General features: G+C 38.2%; 2 protein-coding genes across 3 annotated transcripts; both read left to right on the top strand.

Moving 5' to 3' along the window:
* Positions 1-1,460: 1,460 nt before the first annotated feature.
* On the top strand, positions 1,461-11,596 carry LOC134815885 (mitogen-activated protein kinase kinase kinase 20-like). Of its 2 annotated transcripts, XM_063824474.1 has the most exons (16): positions 1,461-1,560; positions 3,184-3,269; positions 3,506-3,593; positions 3,880-4,018; positions 4,277-4,418; positions 4,858-5,048; positions 5,461-5,617; positions 5,777-5,959; positions 6,225-6,353; positions 6,936-7,118; positions 7,272-7,375; positions 7,533-7,665; positions 7,991-8,243; positions 9,327-9,534; positions 9,734-9,823; positions 10,322-11,596. In XM_063824474.1, exons 1-16 carry the CDS (start codon positions 1,491-1,493, stop codon positions 11,121-11,123), a joined length of 2,958 nt encoding a protein of 985 aa, XP_063680544.1. In that variant the 5' UTR covers positions 1,461-1,490; the 3' UTR covers positions 11,124-11,596. The 2 variants fall into 2 exon arrangements, with proteins under 2 accessions (XP_063680544.1, XP_063680545.1); XM_063824475.1 differs by lacking the exon at positions 9,734-9,823.
* A 414-nt stretch (positions 11,597-12,010) lies between these two features.
* On the top strand, positions 12,011-14,962 carry LOC134814740 (nicotinamidase-like). Its single transcript, XM_063822937.1, has 5 exons — positions 12,011-12,275; positions 12,445-12,535; positions 13,259-13,561; positions 13,782-13,985; positions 14,181-14,962. Exons 1-5 carry the CDS (start codon positions 12,033-12,035, stop codon positions 14,375-14,377), a joined length of 1,038 nt encoding a protein of 345 aa, XP_063679007.1. The 5' UTR covers positions 12,011-12,032; the 3' UTR covers positions 14,378-14,962.
* The last annotated feature ends 319 nt before the right edge of the window (positions 14,963-15,281 follow it).

Here is a 15,281-nt window from a genome sequence, read left to right as displayed (position 1 = left end):
TTATAAATCTTTATTCCACTGGGAAGTTTTTAAAATAGGATAATGTTTTTGATGAAATTGTTTTTAAATATTGTATTTGATAATTAATTAATGTTGGTGGGGAAATATTTATTATATATTTTTTCACACAGTGCGATGATAGTTTGTAGACATGTGTGATGATGTGATGTCATAAATTTTACTTTACTTTACTTTACTTTACTTTACCATTTTGCGCCCCCCCCCCCCTAAGATGGCGCCCCCCCCCCCTAAGATGGCGCCCCCCCCCTGCACGGCGGGGTCAGCAGGGCCCTTCGTTACACCACTGAGTGAGGGACATTCAGGATTACCTACGTAACCTGTCACCTGAGCTGCTGTTAACATTGTATTAATAGGATAGACATTGGACAAACTACAAATCTATCTATAAAGGAAATCTTGTTGAATGAATTTCCTCATCCCATTCTTAAGCTAAGGATTCAGGTTGAACCTGGGAAAAGTAACCCTTATCAAAAGAACAATTTTTATATAATGTTTCTGCTTGAAACTGCAATAGTTTTTATTTTCCATCTCTTTTTATTCTTGTAACTATTACAGGGGCCGGGGGGGGGGGGGGGGGGGGGGTCCAAGGGGAACTTTGGGAAAGTCCCCCAAGATTTCTGAAGTTCCCAAAAAAAAGTTCCCCAAAAAAAAGTTCCCCAAAGTTCCCCAAAATTCCCCAAAATTATTCAAAATTATTCAAAATTTCTCTAATATACATTAATACCCATTAATGTTAACATGTATGTTATTATAAGGTATAATCTTAATTACTTGTTGATACTTGCAGCATGATAATTTTTTTGGCATGATGGGGAACTTTGGGAAATTTTGGGGAACTTTCTGAAGTTCCCCAAAAAAAAGTTCCCCAAAATTCCCCAAAATTATTTGTTTCATTGATAATTTTTTGGGGAACTTTGGGAAAGTCCCCCAGGTTTCCTGAAGTTCCCCAAAAAAAAGTTCCCCAAAGTTCCCCTTGGACCCCCCCCCCCCCCTCCCCGGGGGTCCAAGGGGAACTTTGGGGAACTTTGGGAAAGTCCCCCAAGATTTCTGAAGTTCCCCAAAAAAAAGTTCCCCAAAGTTCCCCAAAATTCCCCAAAATTATTCAAAATTATTCAAAATTTCTCTAATATACAATTATAAGGTATAATCTTAATTACTTGTTGATACTTGCAGCATGATAATTTTTTTGGCATGATGATTTTTTTGGGGAACTTTGGGAAATTTTGGGGAACTTTCTGAAGTTCCCCAAAAAAAAGTTCTCCAAAATTCCCCAAAATTATTTGTTTCATTGATAATTTTTTGGGGAACTTTGGGAAAGTCCCCCAGGTTTCCTGAAGTTCCCCAAAAAAAAGTTCCCCAAAACTCCCCAAAGTTCCCCTTGGACCCCCCCCCCCTATTACAATTGTTTAACGTCATTGTTATCTTTACTGATTTTTCCTTAGTAGTAGGTGATAACAAATGGACAGGAAATGCTGTCAAATAAGCCGTATTTGGAGATAGGCAAGGATGAGCTGAATTTTAGTGAGCAGATTGGAAGAGGTGATAAACAATATTTCAGTGCTGTGCAAACAACAATATTTGTCATTCTCTGTAAAACTTAATTTTGATTTTAATAATTCTTATAATTGCAGTTAATCCCTGATTTGTCTTGTGATAAATCAAAAATTCTGGTAAACATTCAGGGTGCCACAGCTTTAATTAATTCATATCGAAGACAAACTGTACCTTTTACACGTAATGGTTTAAACACAGTTCACATTTACACTTTTACATTCGTTGCTAAATTGTAGCTCTCTTATCAGTAGTTCTGTGTGCGCGTTGAATTATCTCTCTGGCTTTGTAGATTTGTATACATTGTTTGTACATTTTCTGTACAACGTGTACGATGCCTTATCCGCTACAGAGTGAACATATTGAGATGGTAGATGATGCTATGGTTGAGAATGGCCAGTTCCTTACGGAATATGTGAATCAGATACACATGGCGACGGACAGTATTTTCAAGGAGATTAGAAGTAAAATCGGAGTTGAACACAACGATGATGTGCGATTTGATAACTGGACCAGAGAAGTGTGCCTAGAGAAAGGTTATCAGAATGGTTAGAAACAATGTGCTGGATACTGAACAATTATTGTGGACCATTGTTACAATCCGCCTCAGAAACAGCTGGCGACAACCGAATGTTCAGGAAAGAAAAAATAGCAGATGCGACCAAAATCATAGAACTGCAAGAGAAGTTACTCACTAAGCAAGAAGAAGATATGGCAAAAATCAATGATTTGCAGGAGAAGTTAGCTTTGAAGAAGGATGACGAGATTGGAACTGTGAAAATTGCAGCTCAGAAAGAGATCAAAACCTTTTCGTCTCTGTTGAAAAACACGTGCAAAAACGCCTTTGCACCGAAGAAGATCCAAGCTGCAGTGAAAAGGGTTGCCCTAGAAGATGATCGAAGTAAAAGTCTGATTATCTTTGGGCTTCCAGAGACGGAGGAAAACCTGGATGCTAAGGTATCTGGTATTTTGTTGGACCATCTCAACGAAAAACCGAAAATTTTGAGATGTAAACGAGTTGGAAAGGACACAAGTGAACGAGTCAGGCCAGTGAAATTCATTTTGTCAGGCTCAGATCAAGCTCGTACCATCTTGAGCAAGACTAAGCTACTAAGACATGTAGACGGGTTTAGTTCAGTTTACATCACTCCTGATAGATCAGCTGCAGACAGGATGGCCTACAAGAAAGTTGTCGACCAGCTACTCAATAAAAGGACAGCAGAGCCTGACAAAGTTCATGTTATCAGGAACTTTAGAGTCATTAGCTCGGAGAAGGAGCCTTTAGAGTGATATATTTTCTATAAGTACCATATTATATGTTTTAATTCATTGATTAATTAATTTTTTGCTAGGGCCCAATGTTATTGCGGGTGTGGTATTTCTTACTGCACACTACTGTGTTTTGGTACCCCTCTTTCAATACATAATTTGGGTTTCATACTGGGATAGTGGAATTTAGGGCTATATCGGTTTTCTCCTTGTATAACTGGGTTTATTTAGAAGCATTCAATTCTGTATAATTATGTATTGTTTGAAAAGTTTAAGATAAAAAGTATTGAATTTTGTGTTACTTCAATAGTAATATTAAACAAAGCAATATCTCTTTTACAGGGGCACAGGGTGCAGTATACAAAGCGCTATGGAAGACAAAGCCGCAAGTAGTAGCTGTCAAACATGTTCTCGAGTTTGATCCAGAGGTAAGATTATGCTTTGATCTGGCTTCAGCCTGCTAATTTGCTTTAGATTATTTAGAGGAATCTTCTAGAATAGGAACAAAAATTCGTTATTCTATGCTTTCTATTATCATTTCTTTTATGGTAGTTGTGAAGTTGTATAGTGTGCAGATTTGAAGAAATGTGAAATATATTTTAAAAGGGCAATGCATATTTCTCAGTTTCTAAGCGACTGAAAAGTTACTTCAGCTCTCAATCAGATAGTTGTGTTGAAGCGAATCCAGCACAAGCATATAGTTCAGTTTCTCGGTGCAGTGGAGGAAGTACATTTTAAAGCAATTGTTCTAGGTTAGTTATGTTTTGTGAATTTGAGCTCCTTTCACTTAAAATTTGTTATAAATGAATTTTAAACAAGGCATTATAAGCAGTTTTTGTGACGACTTTTCGTCTGTAATGATAAACGTCTGTACTGAAAACATATTTTATAAACACTTTCTTGCCAAATTGAACATTTACACATTTTAAACCCAGTCTTGAAATATAAAATAAGTTAGCTATTATGTTAAAAGCAACATTTTTGCATGCACACAACGCTTTGGCTAGTCAACTGTTTATATCAAGCAAATAATTACAGAATATGCTGAACATGGATCACTGTACCAAGTCATCCGAGAAGATCCTCCAGATTTTGAACAAATGCTCATCTGGTCACGTCACATAGCCCTTGGTTTGAACTATCTTCACAACGGAATCGATCCAAGAATAATTCACAGGTATGTTAAAATATATGACATAACATACCTATTATATCTAGTTGGTTAACATGTCAGCTCGCAGAAAATTGTGGTATTATCAGGACCACCCTGCACTAAATATGTGATTTAGAATATTAATAAAATTACAAAGCTGACAGCTATGACGATACTGCCAATAGATACTCAGATTTACCTTAACTTTATTAGCTTAACTTGACGTTTAATTTTATAATTCACTGACCACACTGTTATTTGCAATGGAAATATTTACAACAGAGATCTGAAGAGTCGGAACGTAGTTATAGCAAGTGCAAAGAGAATCGCCAAGATTTGTGACTTTGGGTCCAGTAGGGAGCTCAACAAGACAGTGACTAGATTTTCAAGACTTCACGGAACTGTGGCATGGATGGCTCCTGAGGTATGTATTTTAAATAGGGTTGATGTGGATAAATTTTAAACACTTTGCCCGCTATCATACCTATCAGTGCAAGTGGTTAATTATCGGCCGAAATTAATCGCTTGTCATGTTATCAGTGTACATATTGTATTCATTTTATCAGTATACTCGTGCTACGCGCCTAGTTACTTTAATGATAATTAGGTGTCACTCTAGATACAAAAATCACATACCACTGTAAACGATATTAGGCTGTACACCTTGATACATATTAATTATTAAGTAATAATATGGGTCAGGATTTTAAGGTATGAAAGGTACGCCATAATCCAAAACCTGTCGATTATCGTACCATCAAATTTGGAAGCTGGTACATTACATTCCTTCAAAGTTATAATAACTGGATCCTCTTTTTAAGAGATAACGGATTCTATTATATAAGAATAATGTCACTTTTCAGGTGATGCGTCAGTCAATTGTTTCGGAGAAGTGTGACACTTATTCATTTGCCATGTTGCTATGGGAACTGATAACCGGAAAGATACCTTTCGAAGGCGAGGAAGACCCACACATAATGTTTGGTGTTTGTCAACGCAAACGCCGTCCGCTTATACCCGAGGGTTGCCCTGAGGAGTTCGCTAATCTCATAAAGTAGGTGCTACCGCCGACAAAGTGCAGTGCAATCTCTTTTTGTCTGCACCGATCACGCTTTGTGACGTCACTAACGGCTTCCTGTCTACCAAATCACCGGTAGTTTTAGAATGTTCCTAATCGTTTGATCGTAATTTTGCGGCTTCCTTCCTTGTGTCAGTGCTAGAATTAGGAGCAGAAGCTAGAAACTGCGGCATATATAACGCTGGTAAACTCCTGGGAATAGGATTCCGTTGTATACTCCATCAACACTCTCCAAACTAAGCTCCAATTGCTCCTTGAACTTTCACGGCTTCTAGGTTTTGTTGTTAACTTAGAAGGTTACATATTTTTTATGTTTACTGTTCAATTTGTTGTCGCAAGAATTACGATTTTGGTTGAAACTGCTTTACCAAGAATTTTTAATTTTCAGAAAGTGTTGGGAAGATGAGGCTGATAAGAGGCCCTCGATTGAGGATATCAATAAAACTATCGGCAAAATGCTCCTCAACGAAACGCTTACGGAGGAAGTTGACGATTTTCTCTCTCACCGTCAACAGTGGGTTGAGGAGTTTGACATACAAATAGAGGTGAACTTACTCGCATATTTCTCTAGTAATACTAATGATATTAAACTTCTTACAGCTGTGATGCAACGTTTAGCTGGACTTTTAATTTAAGAATTTGGAGATTGGAGGAGGTAAATTGGGAACATCGGCCGCAATAATGTAAACTATCGTTATTTTTAGGACATAAGAAAAGAGTTCGAGTCGATAGAAAAGCAGTGGGCAAAAAAGTTGGAGGAGAAGGAGAACGAGATTGAGAGTTTGAAACACAAAACACGTTTTTTGAATAGCATGGTTCCCGAGGAGAAAGGAGTCTGCGGATGGAAGGAGATCGAAGTAGTTCAGTGGATCAACTACAACCTACCAGTTAGTTGTATCTGATTTAACTACCACGTTATTTTCTTACGCTTCTTTGTCTAGACTCCACAGTTTAAGTTCAATTTCAGTATTATGGCACTTGTTCAATGCATTACAGTTTGATTTTTAGGATAGTACCAGATTTCTTCTTAAGAGTTCAACCTGTCTTCATGTTTGCACTGTTACTAGTAACATGATAGTTATCATGATTTCACTGTTACTATCATGATGGATTTAAGGTATTATAAGGTATCATGATGGATGATCGTTTCAGGATATCGACTACAGTAATGAGTTTTTTGAGAACAGCATCACTGGTAACAGACTACTCAATCTTACTGAAAATGAGCTACTAAAAATGGGGATATCGTCAGTCGGGCACCGGATGGACATTCTCAAAGCTGTAAGTTTACTAACTCTTTTAAAACTTTTACCGGTTATTTCAATTTTATTATTTGTAACACCTGTCATTACGTTACCTATTATATATGAGATAATATGTTAGTTATGAGAAATATGTGATCTCAACATGTCACCAACCACACTGTTATTTTCAAGGACGAATGTTTGTTTGGTTTCTAATTTCAGTATATATATATATATATATTGATTAATAAGCTGACAAAACATTATAACACGTAATTACAAGGAGAGTAGGAGATAATATTTATTGCAGTTGTTATTTGATATACCTCAGGGCTTGGGCCGGTACTGGCCCTGAAATAATACAGGGTGTTAGATGTACAGAGTAGTGTCACCTATAATTGTGTGTATGTGTTTTCGGCCGGTGTAATGAATTATCACAAACAAAGTACAGGTCTCCACTTCCACCCACCACAGGGGGTTGCACTCCCCCAAAATTGTTCATCTACACGTTCAATGTAAGTCAAAACCCCGAATTACCGGGTTTTCCATTTACCAGCAACATCAATCCAAATTACCTCCAAGAATCCCGGTAAATCAACGTCTTACTGTAACTTCCTAGATTAACGAACTGAAGAATAAGATCCAGAGTTTGGAGAATTTCCCACCCCTGATGAACCTCAACACAAAGCAAGAGAAGGCAGCCAGTAAAAACACAGGAACACTCTTCACTCTGTGCCTAACCTTTGGGAACAATTACTACCCGGGGACCAATGCAAAGTGGAACTTATTCGTTTATGTTGAGGTACAGTAAAATTAACACTAAAAATAGACCTTTTTGTAGTATTGACAGTTTCAAATGATTGACCATGAACCTGGCCTGACTCTGTGCATATTGATACTATTTAAGTGATATTAAAGAAATAACTGAACAAACGCCAAATATTTTTTCTTGCAGGGTGATAAAATAGCATTGAAGAGCATAAAATGCGTTGAGTTTAGGATAGCCCATAGCGACGTCGTCAAAAGAGACCGAATGCCATTTGTAATGGAGAATTTCAGGTACTCAACTTTTAGCGATATCTATTACAGTAACTCAGTAACGTTTCATCACGTTTTATATATACTTTTGACACAATCCATGTCTCTTTTCTCGATGTTTTAACATTAACTGCACGCCTATCCAATAAAGAGTTACGATATATCATCCAAATAACAGGTATGACAAGCCGAAGAGTCCAGTAGAATGCAAGTTGGTGTTCAGAGGTAACATAATCAAGCCTAAGAGCTGGAGCAAGAGCTTCCCCGTTGTCTGTGCTATTGGCGGATTTAATGAATCCTGTGAAATAGAGGTAAACTGTGTAATGTGTAGTGTTGTTCTGCGTGCAATCAAATTAGTATTTTAGTAGGCTAACGAGGAAGCTATACATATCATTATAGACTGAGCAGGGCGTAGTGCTGATTTAAAACTTTCACCAATTAATGAACGGATGTTTTTTCCTCTTAAAAAAGTGCTATTTCCTCCTAAAAAAGTGCTATTTTATCCTGTTAAAATACCGTTTCATCCTGTCAAATATTTCCCGCCCAAACTTAACTTCCGTGCTCTAAAACGCAATCACAGCAATTTCAGCATATCATAGAGTATGCAAATTATTCTAAACCCTATATCTCTCTCAGATTTATCTAAACGAAGAGCACGTCCCCTCGGCCGCACCTTCACACACCTCCTCACTCTCCTCCTTCTCCTCCTTCAACGTCATTGACAACTGGCAGACTACAGCCCAACACAGTCAAGTGCAAGGAGCGTGGAAAGCAGGCCCTCCACCCCTTGCTCGTAGTCCCGGTTTTACTACTCATCCCCTCAGACGAGACAGTTCCCCCTTCTCAAACAGGTCACCTAACATGTCCCCCAGGACTGGTAGACGCAAATGTGAGTATCACTATATTAGCACTACATCACTTTTCGTATAGCCGAACATTCCCGACATTCTGTCATCCCTCTACTTCCGCTTTTAGCTTAGTTTCAGACACCGTGCAAAAGATCAGTGATAATTCGGGACAATCCTTTTTCTTTTGAACTTCTTGCGCATTTAATTAACATAGCTCATGTAGCTGTCACTAACGTGTCGACATTCACGTTTAGGATACGCTAAATCACACGCAAGAGACACTTTCGTGGTGACCTAACAAGTTGCTTGACCTACCCTGGGCTAATTCCTGGAAACACGTACTGCTATTTCTAGGTTTTTGTAGAAACGTCGTCATGGAAACAAGACGCAGCAGCTTCGTCATCACTGTCGTCACTCACTTGTACGATTACCAGTTACCAGTTATCCTGGTCATTGACTGATAACTCCCACATCCGCGTCCGGGTAGTGTACCCGCGGCATGACAACAGAGCCAGTATCGGATTATGTAATTGAAGCTGTGATGTAAGGGGGTAGTCTGGGCTGGTATAGTAATAAATATATGTACTCGCTATCTAGCAACAGTTACACCTGCTACAGGCTCATTTCTAGTCCACGCATTTTGATTGCGAGTCCCTCTTGCTTTGGGAGCCATCTTGACTAATGCTATGCTTGGACAGTTTCGGATTGATTTTATTAGTGTTGCGTGCCTGTTGATGTTATCGATAACTTGGTCCGATTTTAATGGAAAGATTGTCAGTTAGTCAGGTATGCAATATAATTTGTCATTTTGTAATTTCGAAAGCCATATTTATAATTCCAGCGCTCTCTCTCTATTTCTCTCTCTCACTCCATTATTTTATTAGCGTAGCTAAGGTTACCTTTTACTTGTTTAGTGGAAACCTCGCGTAATTTCGTTATAATTTATTAAGTTGTATCTTGTCAAGCACGCGTTACTCCAGTCTCCAAGCGCATTTTCTCAACATTCTTTTATATTTCTCCCTTTTATAGTTCTTGTAATTCTTACCTTTTATTTCACGGTTATCGACTGATCGAGATTTCTGCTTCACTTAAAACATTCGTTGTTTCATTGTCCGATGTTTCAGTTTCGAGCGGGCCCGGAAATGGGAACACGGGTCTAAACCGAAGCAGCACCTCGCCAGCTAAGATGAGCCAGATGGTTAGATCCCGGTCACATGACACCGACAAGGATCCTAAGTCACGTGACATGAAGTTGTCGCTCCAGAACAGTGAGAGGAGAGTGTCGGACAGGTTCTCAGATGTTACTCCTACTCACGACCCGCATAATCCTAGGTTTGTGTACTCTGTTTCTCATTGTTTGAATCTTGTTCTGATGGACAGACGCTTTTTCCTACCACCGTTGGCCGTTTTACGGTAGCGAAAGTGGTCGATTGAGGCTGCGCTAAAATTTATCAGAATCAAATGTCTGTCGATAGTCGACAGAAACTTCTGGTTTCTCCGTCAAAGGTTGACTGATTTGATCTAAAAACAGGTGGAACGAAGGGGAACTCAGAGCAATCGAACAAATAATTAACACCAAAATAGAACACTTTAAAAAACATAAATTAAATCAGTCTCCCAAGTGAGTAATGATCAGTGATTCGAGATTTCTTTGGTTTGCCGCCTCAAATTTTATGTATTCTGTTATAAGATGTCTTTAGCTTGTCCTGCATGGGTTAGTTTTTGTCCGATTTTATCTCCCAATTTCCCCGATTTAACTGAAAATAAGAAGAATAACGTACACACTAAGTTTGACTTCTGCCTCACAAAACGTTACAATGATATTTCGATCTTACCCTTGTTTGGGTCGAAGTCCAACGTGTACTGTTATATTATATTCCTCTTTTCAGAGAAACGTGAGTCAGCATTTTAAAACCCTGCACAAAATCTTGATATATTCTCTCTTTTTCTTATTCAAGGTTCAATTCTTCTAAAGCTCATTTATTAGAAAATTCTTTTCCATGTGCGAATATAAACTTTGAGTACTATCAACAAAAATTATTTACACTTTGAGTCATACTACAAATCTTGTATGACATGATTTAGCTGGTACTGTAACTTTTAACAGATAGAATTTCAGGTTCACATCTGCTCGTAGCAGCCTGGTAGACGATTTGGGCACGATGGACCTCAACACAACTCAAAGATCCGAAGAGGGATTCACATTCGGATCTCTAGGAAGCGCGGATATAAACATGCAGTTCGGATCCGCTCACACCACAATTGTTGACAACAACACTCAGCAAGCTAACTTAAACTTTGGACAGACAGAGGCGTTCAAATATCCAGAAGTATCCCAAGATACTGATGTCACGCCCAAGAAGAGCAGCCGGAAACGAGGTATATCCGTCTCTTCAACACTCTCCGCTAACTCCACCAGCTCCATTAAGGACTTGGTGGATAAGTTAGACCAGTTTCCTGAGGGCTGCGAGTTTCAGATGGGAACTGAAGATGCTGACTGGTGTGATAAGCCCACGTGGGGGGTTTCCTCCGACACTACCTCACCTCCACAACAGCCTCCTGCTCTTCAGAAAGAAAGTCCCAAAGTCAGCTCCAGAACTCAACCCCCGTTCAACATGCCAGCTCACCCCATTGCAAAAGATAAGATAAGCCTGTTAGCTCGGGATGGTAAGTTGTCTTATGCAGATATCTTGAAATGTCCGTCAGACCCTGTCACTCCAGCTGAACCTGTTCCGTCTCAGCCAACGATAAAGAACTTGTCAACCCAACGAAACAGGAAAAATTCCTCCGGCAGCAACGCATCTTCTGAAAAAAGTAGAGGGAGCAATCGGAGGAGAGGGAGTCGAGGATCTTTGAGGGGCAGAGGAAAGCCCAGAGGAAAATCCTTTTCAAGTTCACCTAGGTATAACAACCAGAAGTGAGGTTGCAGAATTACCAGTTTTACAGCGGTGAGTGGTGTTATTTAATACTTTGTGTGGTAGCCGATATCGGCCGATGGTGGCATTCCAAAGCTTGATACATTGAACACTGTCTCTTTCTCTTATTTTCCTATCTCGTTCATCTCCCGAAGAATTATTTATATTTTGTTATCAGAGTGTTATTGAATTTCAGTGTTTTATTTTTTCTTAACATATTGTTATGATATATTTTAGTCTGTTGTACTGTTGATTGTGTTGGTTATGCACGTAAGGAGTTTTTTAAGGCGGCTCTAACTTACAACTAGTGATTAACAATTTATTTTCGTACTCAAATGATAATGAGTTTTTTTACAGTGGAATGGTATAATTACAGTTTATTTTTTAGGGAAGTAAGACGTTCATAAAATATCCTTTAGCATGTTATTATATAAAACATCAAATGTTGTATTTATTCAAAGTTTTCTGTTAAAAACAAATTAGTATTTCAATGTGTCCTTAATTTAGTGTTTTATATACCACATTTACCCAATGCTACCGCCTACCAGTATCATGATATTATTACGATTGATTCAGCTGACTTAAGGTTGGTTAAGTTGGAGATTACTTTGATATGATTTGGGGTAATGTTGATAATATTATGTCCTGATAAACTTTTAAAAGTCTGCAAGAAACCCACTAGACTGTTTTCTCACAATTACAACGTTTTTGACCATGTATAGTTGGAAACTTTCAGAGTCTTTCATGCGTTTTTGTGATTCATCTATAGGAATTTGTAAATACCACTCGATATCATATATTTGAAACTGATCTTTATTAGATTAAACTAGCGTTTTATCACCGTAATACGAGTCAGGTAATACAGAAAACGATCTATTCTGACCGCCGCTAATTCTCACATTCACTTAGCAAGCCATGTTCGATTTGTCCGCTTTTCGCTCGGAGAACCCCTCCCTAACTGTGTCGCTGGTCGGCAAGATATTTGACGACATCTGCAGTCAGTCCCAGACAGATAACCAGACAACGGCTATGTACGTTTCCCGCAGTGTGGTACAAGATGTGTTCAATAAACACGGGGTCAGGGCTGAGAAGCTGCTGGATGCTAGCAAGGTTGAAGGGGATATTCTCTACTCTCCTACTATTGTTGCTCTCCTTCAGGTTGGTGCAGGACATGATGATATCATTTGTCTTCAGGTTATTCAGAACATTTAGCTTGAAAATTTAGTTCTGATTTGTTCAGTTAAATTGCATCTTGAATGGACTCATCTGTTTAACATATTGTCATAATACATGTTAAATTAAGTTTCGATAAATATCAAATATTCAGGCAGCAGCAAGTGATGAGAAGAAGGTGTTTGCTTTGATCATCGTGGATGTGCAGAACGACTTTATCTCTGGATCCTTGGCTGTTAACGAAGGTAAGTTAAATTTAAATATAAAATAACACTGTTTTTGTGGATCATATTATCATAGTCACTAGTCAGTAAGTCAATGTTAAGTAATTACGCCACTAAATGTGTAGTGCGCTAAGATTTTCTTCTGGTTAAATGGTTTGGTTAACCACGCAGTCGTCTGTAGATTGCAATGGTGTCGAGCAGTCTCCGGTGTATCGATATAATATTCAAATCTCTTGCAATCATTGATTTAATATTCAAATATAATCAATATTATTATTAAGTGATATTAAGTAATATGTTACTATCGTTACTCATCACCTTGATCGGTTTCCATATTACTAGAAAAATGATCAAAGAGATTAATATTGAAACTTTGTATCTATCGTTTCATTAGATCCAAGCAAAGTCTGGTAAAAATATAAACTTCATACTAATTTATTGATTGTTTTTGCAATATATATCACTCGGCGCCTCACCGCTAGGATCAGGGACAAAAGGATTTCGCGATTATTTTGGCCAAATTTCGCGGTACCGCGAAATTTAACAGGCTATACATTAAACTATACATAAAATTTGTCGCGGAGAATGGGAAATTTCGCGATTTTGTACATGCCGCGAAATCCTTTTGTCCCTGGCTAGGATACTATTACTTAGACTGATTAGTGATTATGAATACATGATACACCTATACTAGACCGACTGTACTCAATAATAATAGCAAACACTAACAAGCAATAATTTCAGGAGAGATGGTTGTCCCGGTTATCAACGAGATGGGGCCTCTCTTTAGCCACATCTACAAAACCGCGGACTGGCACCCAACAGACCACATCTCATTTCACTCCAACGTAAAGAAGTGTTTGTGGCCCACGTCAGAAAAGTCCACTATCAAGGGCTGCGATAGCTGCATGTTCCAGACTGTCGTAGTTAGTGGTCCCCCAGAGTTGAAGCAGACCCTGTGGCCTGATCATTGCATTCAGGGGTCCTTTGGAGCTGAGTTTCATAAGGATTTGAAGATATTTCCTAATGAAGTTAGGGTCAATAAAGGTACGTTATAGTTTCATCTAACCATGATCTTACGTAATCTCTTAAACTTGTTGAGGATTGCAAGTTGAAACGTCTTATCTAAGTAACTGAATCATGTTGCTACATATATTATCACATTATATTATAACATGATATAATAATAGTTTTTTATTCGTAACCTCTCCTCATCTATTTCTCCCTTTTTCACTCTGCAAAGTCTAACCGCCCTGTCTCTCTCCAGGAATGAAATGCTGTGTAGACAGTTACAGTGGCTTCTGGGATAACGGTGACACATCCCACACCCCACTCTACAACATGCTCCTGGAGAAGGGGGTCACTGACGTAGTGGTCTGTGGCATTGCTACTGACTTCTGTGTCGGGTTCACGGCGCTAGATGCTGCTAGACACGGCTTCAGGACTGTGGTTGTTAACGAGGCTATCAGGGGTAAGTTATTGGGGATCTTCTTAGATAATTTTATGTCGTAGCTACTTATGCATATATGTGCCTGCTTAAATTTCTGCAAGTCAGTTGCGCTTGAACTTCTTAACTTTGATAAATTGTTCATCTTAGCCATTGAGACAGAGCTTAATCACGTGATAATATCACATGTTACAGTGTTAACACCCCCCTCCCCCTCAGGTGTTATGCCCGACACATCAGCTGGAATGATGGCCCGCTGCAGACGAGCTGGAGTGGAATTTGTTTCCTCCAAGAGCATTCCTGACATAGTGAAAGAGAAGGATGTCTACGACACTGTTGGCCGGATCTTCAGAGTGAAGAAACATTTTACTATTATTGATGTTAACGCCAACCAGCAGTACACCCCTCCCGTTTAACTCGGACATTGTGTTGAAATGAACTATATTTTTAGCGTTGTATCCTGATTGTATGCTTGATTAGGTTTTTAAGACTTGCTCAATATATAATATGGGACAGTAGATCTGTTTTGTTGCTTTGTTGCCTAAGAATTATCATATTTACATTCATTATAGAGTATAGAGTTAAATTTAATCTTATAATCAAGTTTTTCAGTTGATCTGATTCTTCATTTACATATCTCTGTATATAACTGGATTCTTTTGAGAGCATGTTAAGATTTGATTTTCAATATTTAGTGACACCATTTGGTGGATTGCAGTGAAACTTGAAGTTTTGTTTGACTTTGGAGATAGAAATCACCCAGAGTGCCTAAATCAAGCGTTCCAGTTTGTTTTATATCGAACCAAAATTCTGGTCTGGACAAGTTTCACTGCGTTTGCGTAATGCTGATTGCTTTTATAATTTTCACAGAAAAATAGACTATAATATACGATTTTTTAATCGATTTTATTAGATTATAAATTTACGCATGTTATTGAATAACTTACATCTTTACGTGATTTTTGAATATGTATTAGTGTTCGTGCGTGGTTTTTCATTAATTTCGTTGGTTTTATTTCTTCATTCTTGTCAATTCTTAAAATATACTGGACATCAGAGAGTAGTGAAATAAATATACGGGAATATACGGGACATGAATTCCAAAACTTTAAAACTGTTTAAAAATAACAGAAAGCTTGGCTTAAATTACATTCCATACTCATATAATATTTACCAAATTAATTATCATGATTCATGGCTAACTTGTCTGCTCCACGAGCTGTGACTTAAAATAGTGTTTGTGCTTCAAATATTTGATGACAATTAAAACAAGTTAAATACCAAAAGTAATGTAATTGAATTGACAGTAATTACAAAGTT

Source organism: Bolinopsis microptera, chromosome 5, assembly GCF_026151205.1.
Source record: "Bolinopsis microptera isolate Bmic1 chromosome 5, MBARI_Bmic_1.0, whole genome shotgun sequence".
Taxonomy (NCBI): domain Eukaryota; kingdom Metazoa; phylum Ctenophora; class Tentaculata; order Lobata; family Bolinopsidae; genus Bolinopsis; species Bolinopsis microptera.
Note: the sequence above shows the minus strand (reverse complement) of the source record. Positions and strands in the feature narration are given on the sequence as shown.

Excerpts from the sequence above, each read along its gene's own strand:
- LOC134815885 (XM_063824474.1), top strand. The coding sequence starts at position 1,491 with ATGCTGTCAAATAAGCCGTATTTGGAGATAGGCAAGGATGAGCTGAAT. Across the intron at positions 4,419-4,857 it reads TGGCATGGATGGCTCCTGAG|GTGATGCGTCAGTCAATTGT; the intron begins GTATGTATTTTA and ends GTCACTTTTCAG. Across the intron at positions 7,119-7,271 it reads ACTTATTCGTTTATGTTGAG|GGTGATAAAATAGCATTGAA; the intron begins GTACAGTAAAAT and ends TTTTTCTTGCAG.
- LOC134814740 (XM_063822937.1), top strand. The coding sequence starts at position 12,033 with ATGTTCGATTTGTCCGCTTTTCGCTCGGAGAACCCCTCCCTAACTGTG. Across the intron at positions 13,562-13,781 it reads TGAAGTTAGGGTCAATAAAG|GAATGAAATGCTGTGTAGAC; the intron begins GTACGTTATAGT and ends GTCTCTCTCCAG. Across the intron at positions 13,986-14,180 it reads TGTTAACGAGGCTATCAGGG|GTGTTATGCCCGACACATCA; the intron begins GTAAGTTATTGG and ends CCTCCCCCTCAG.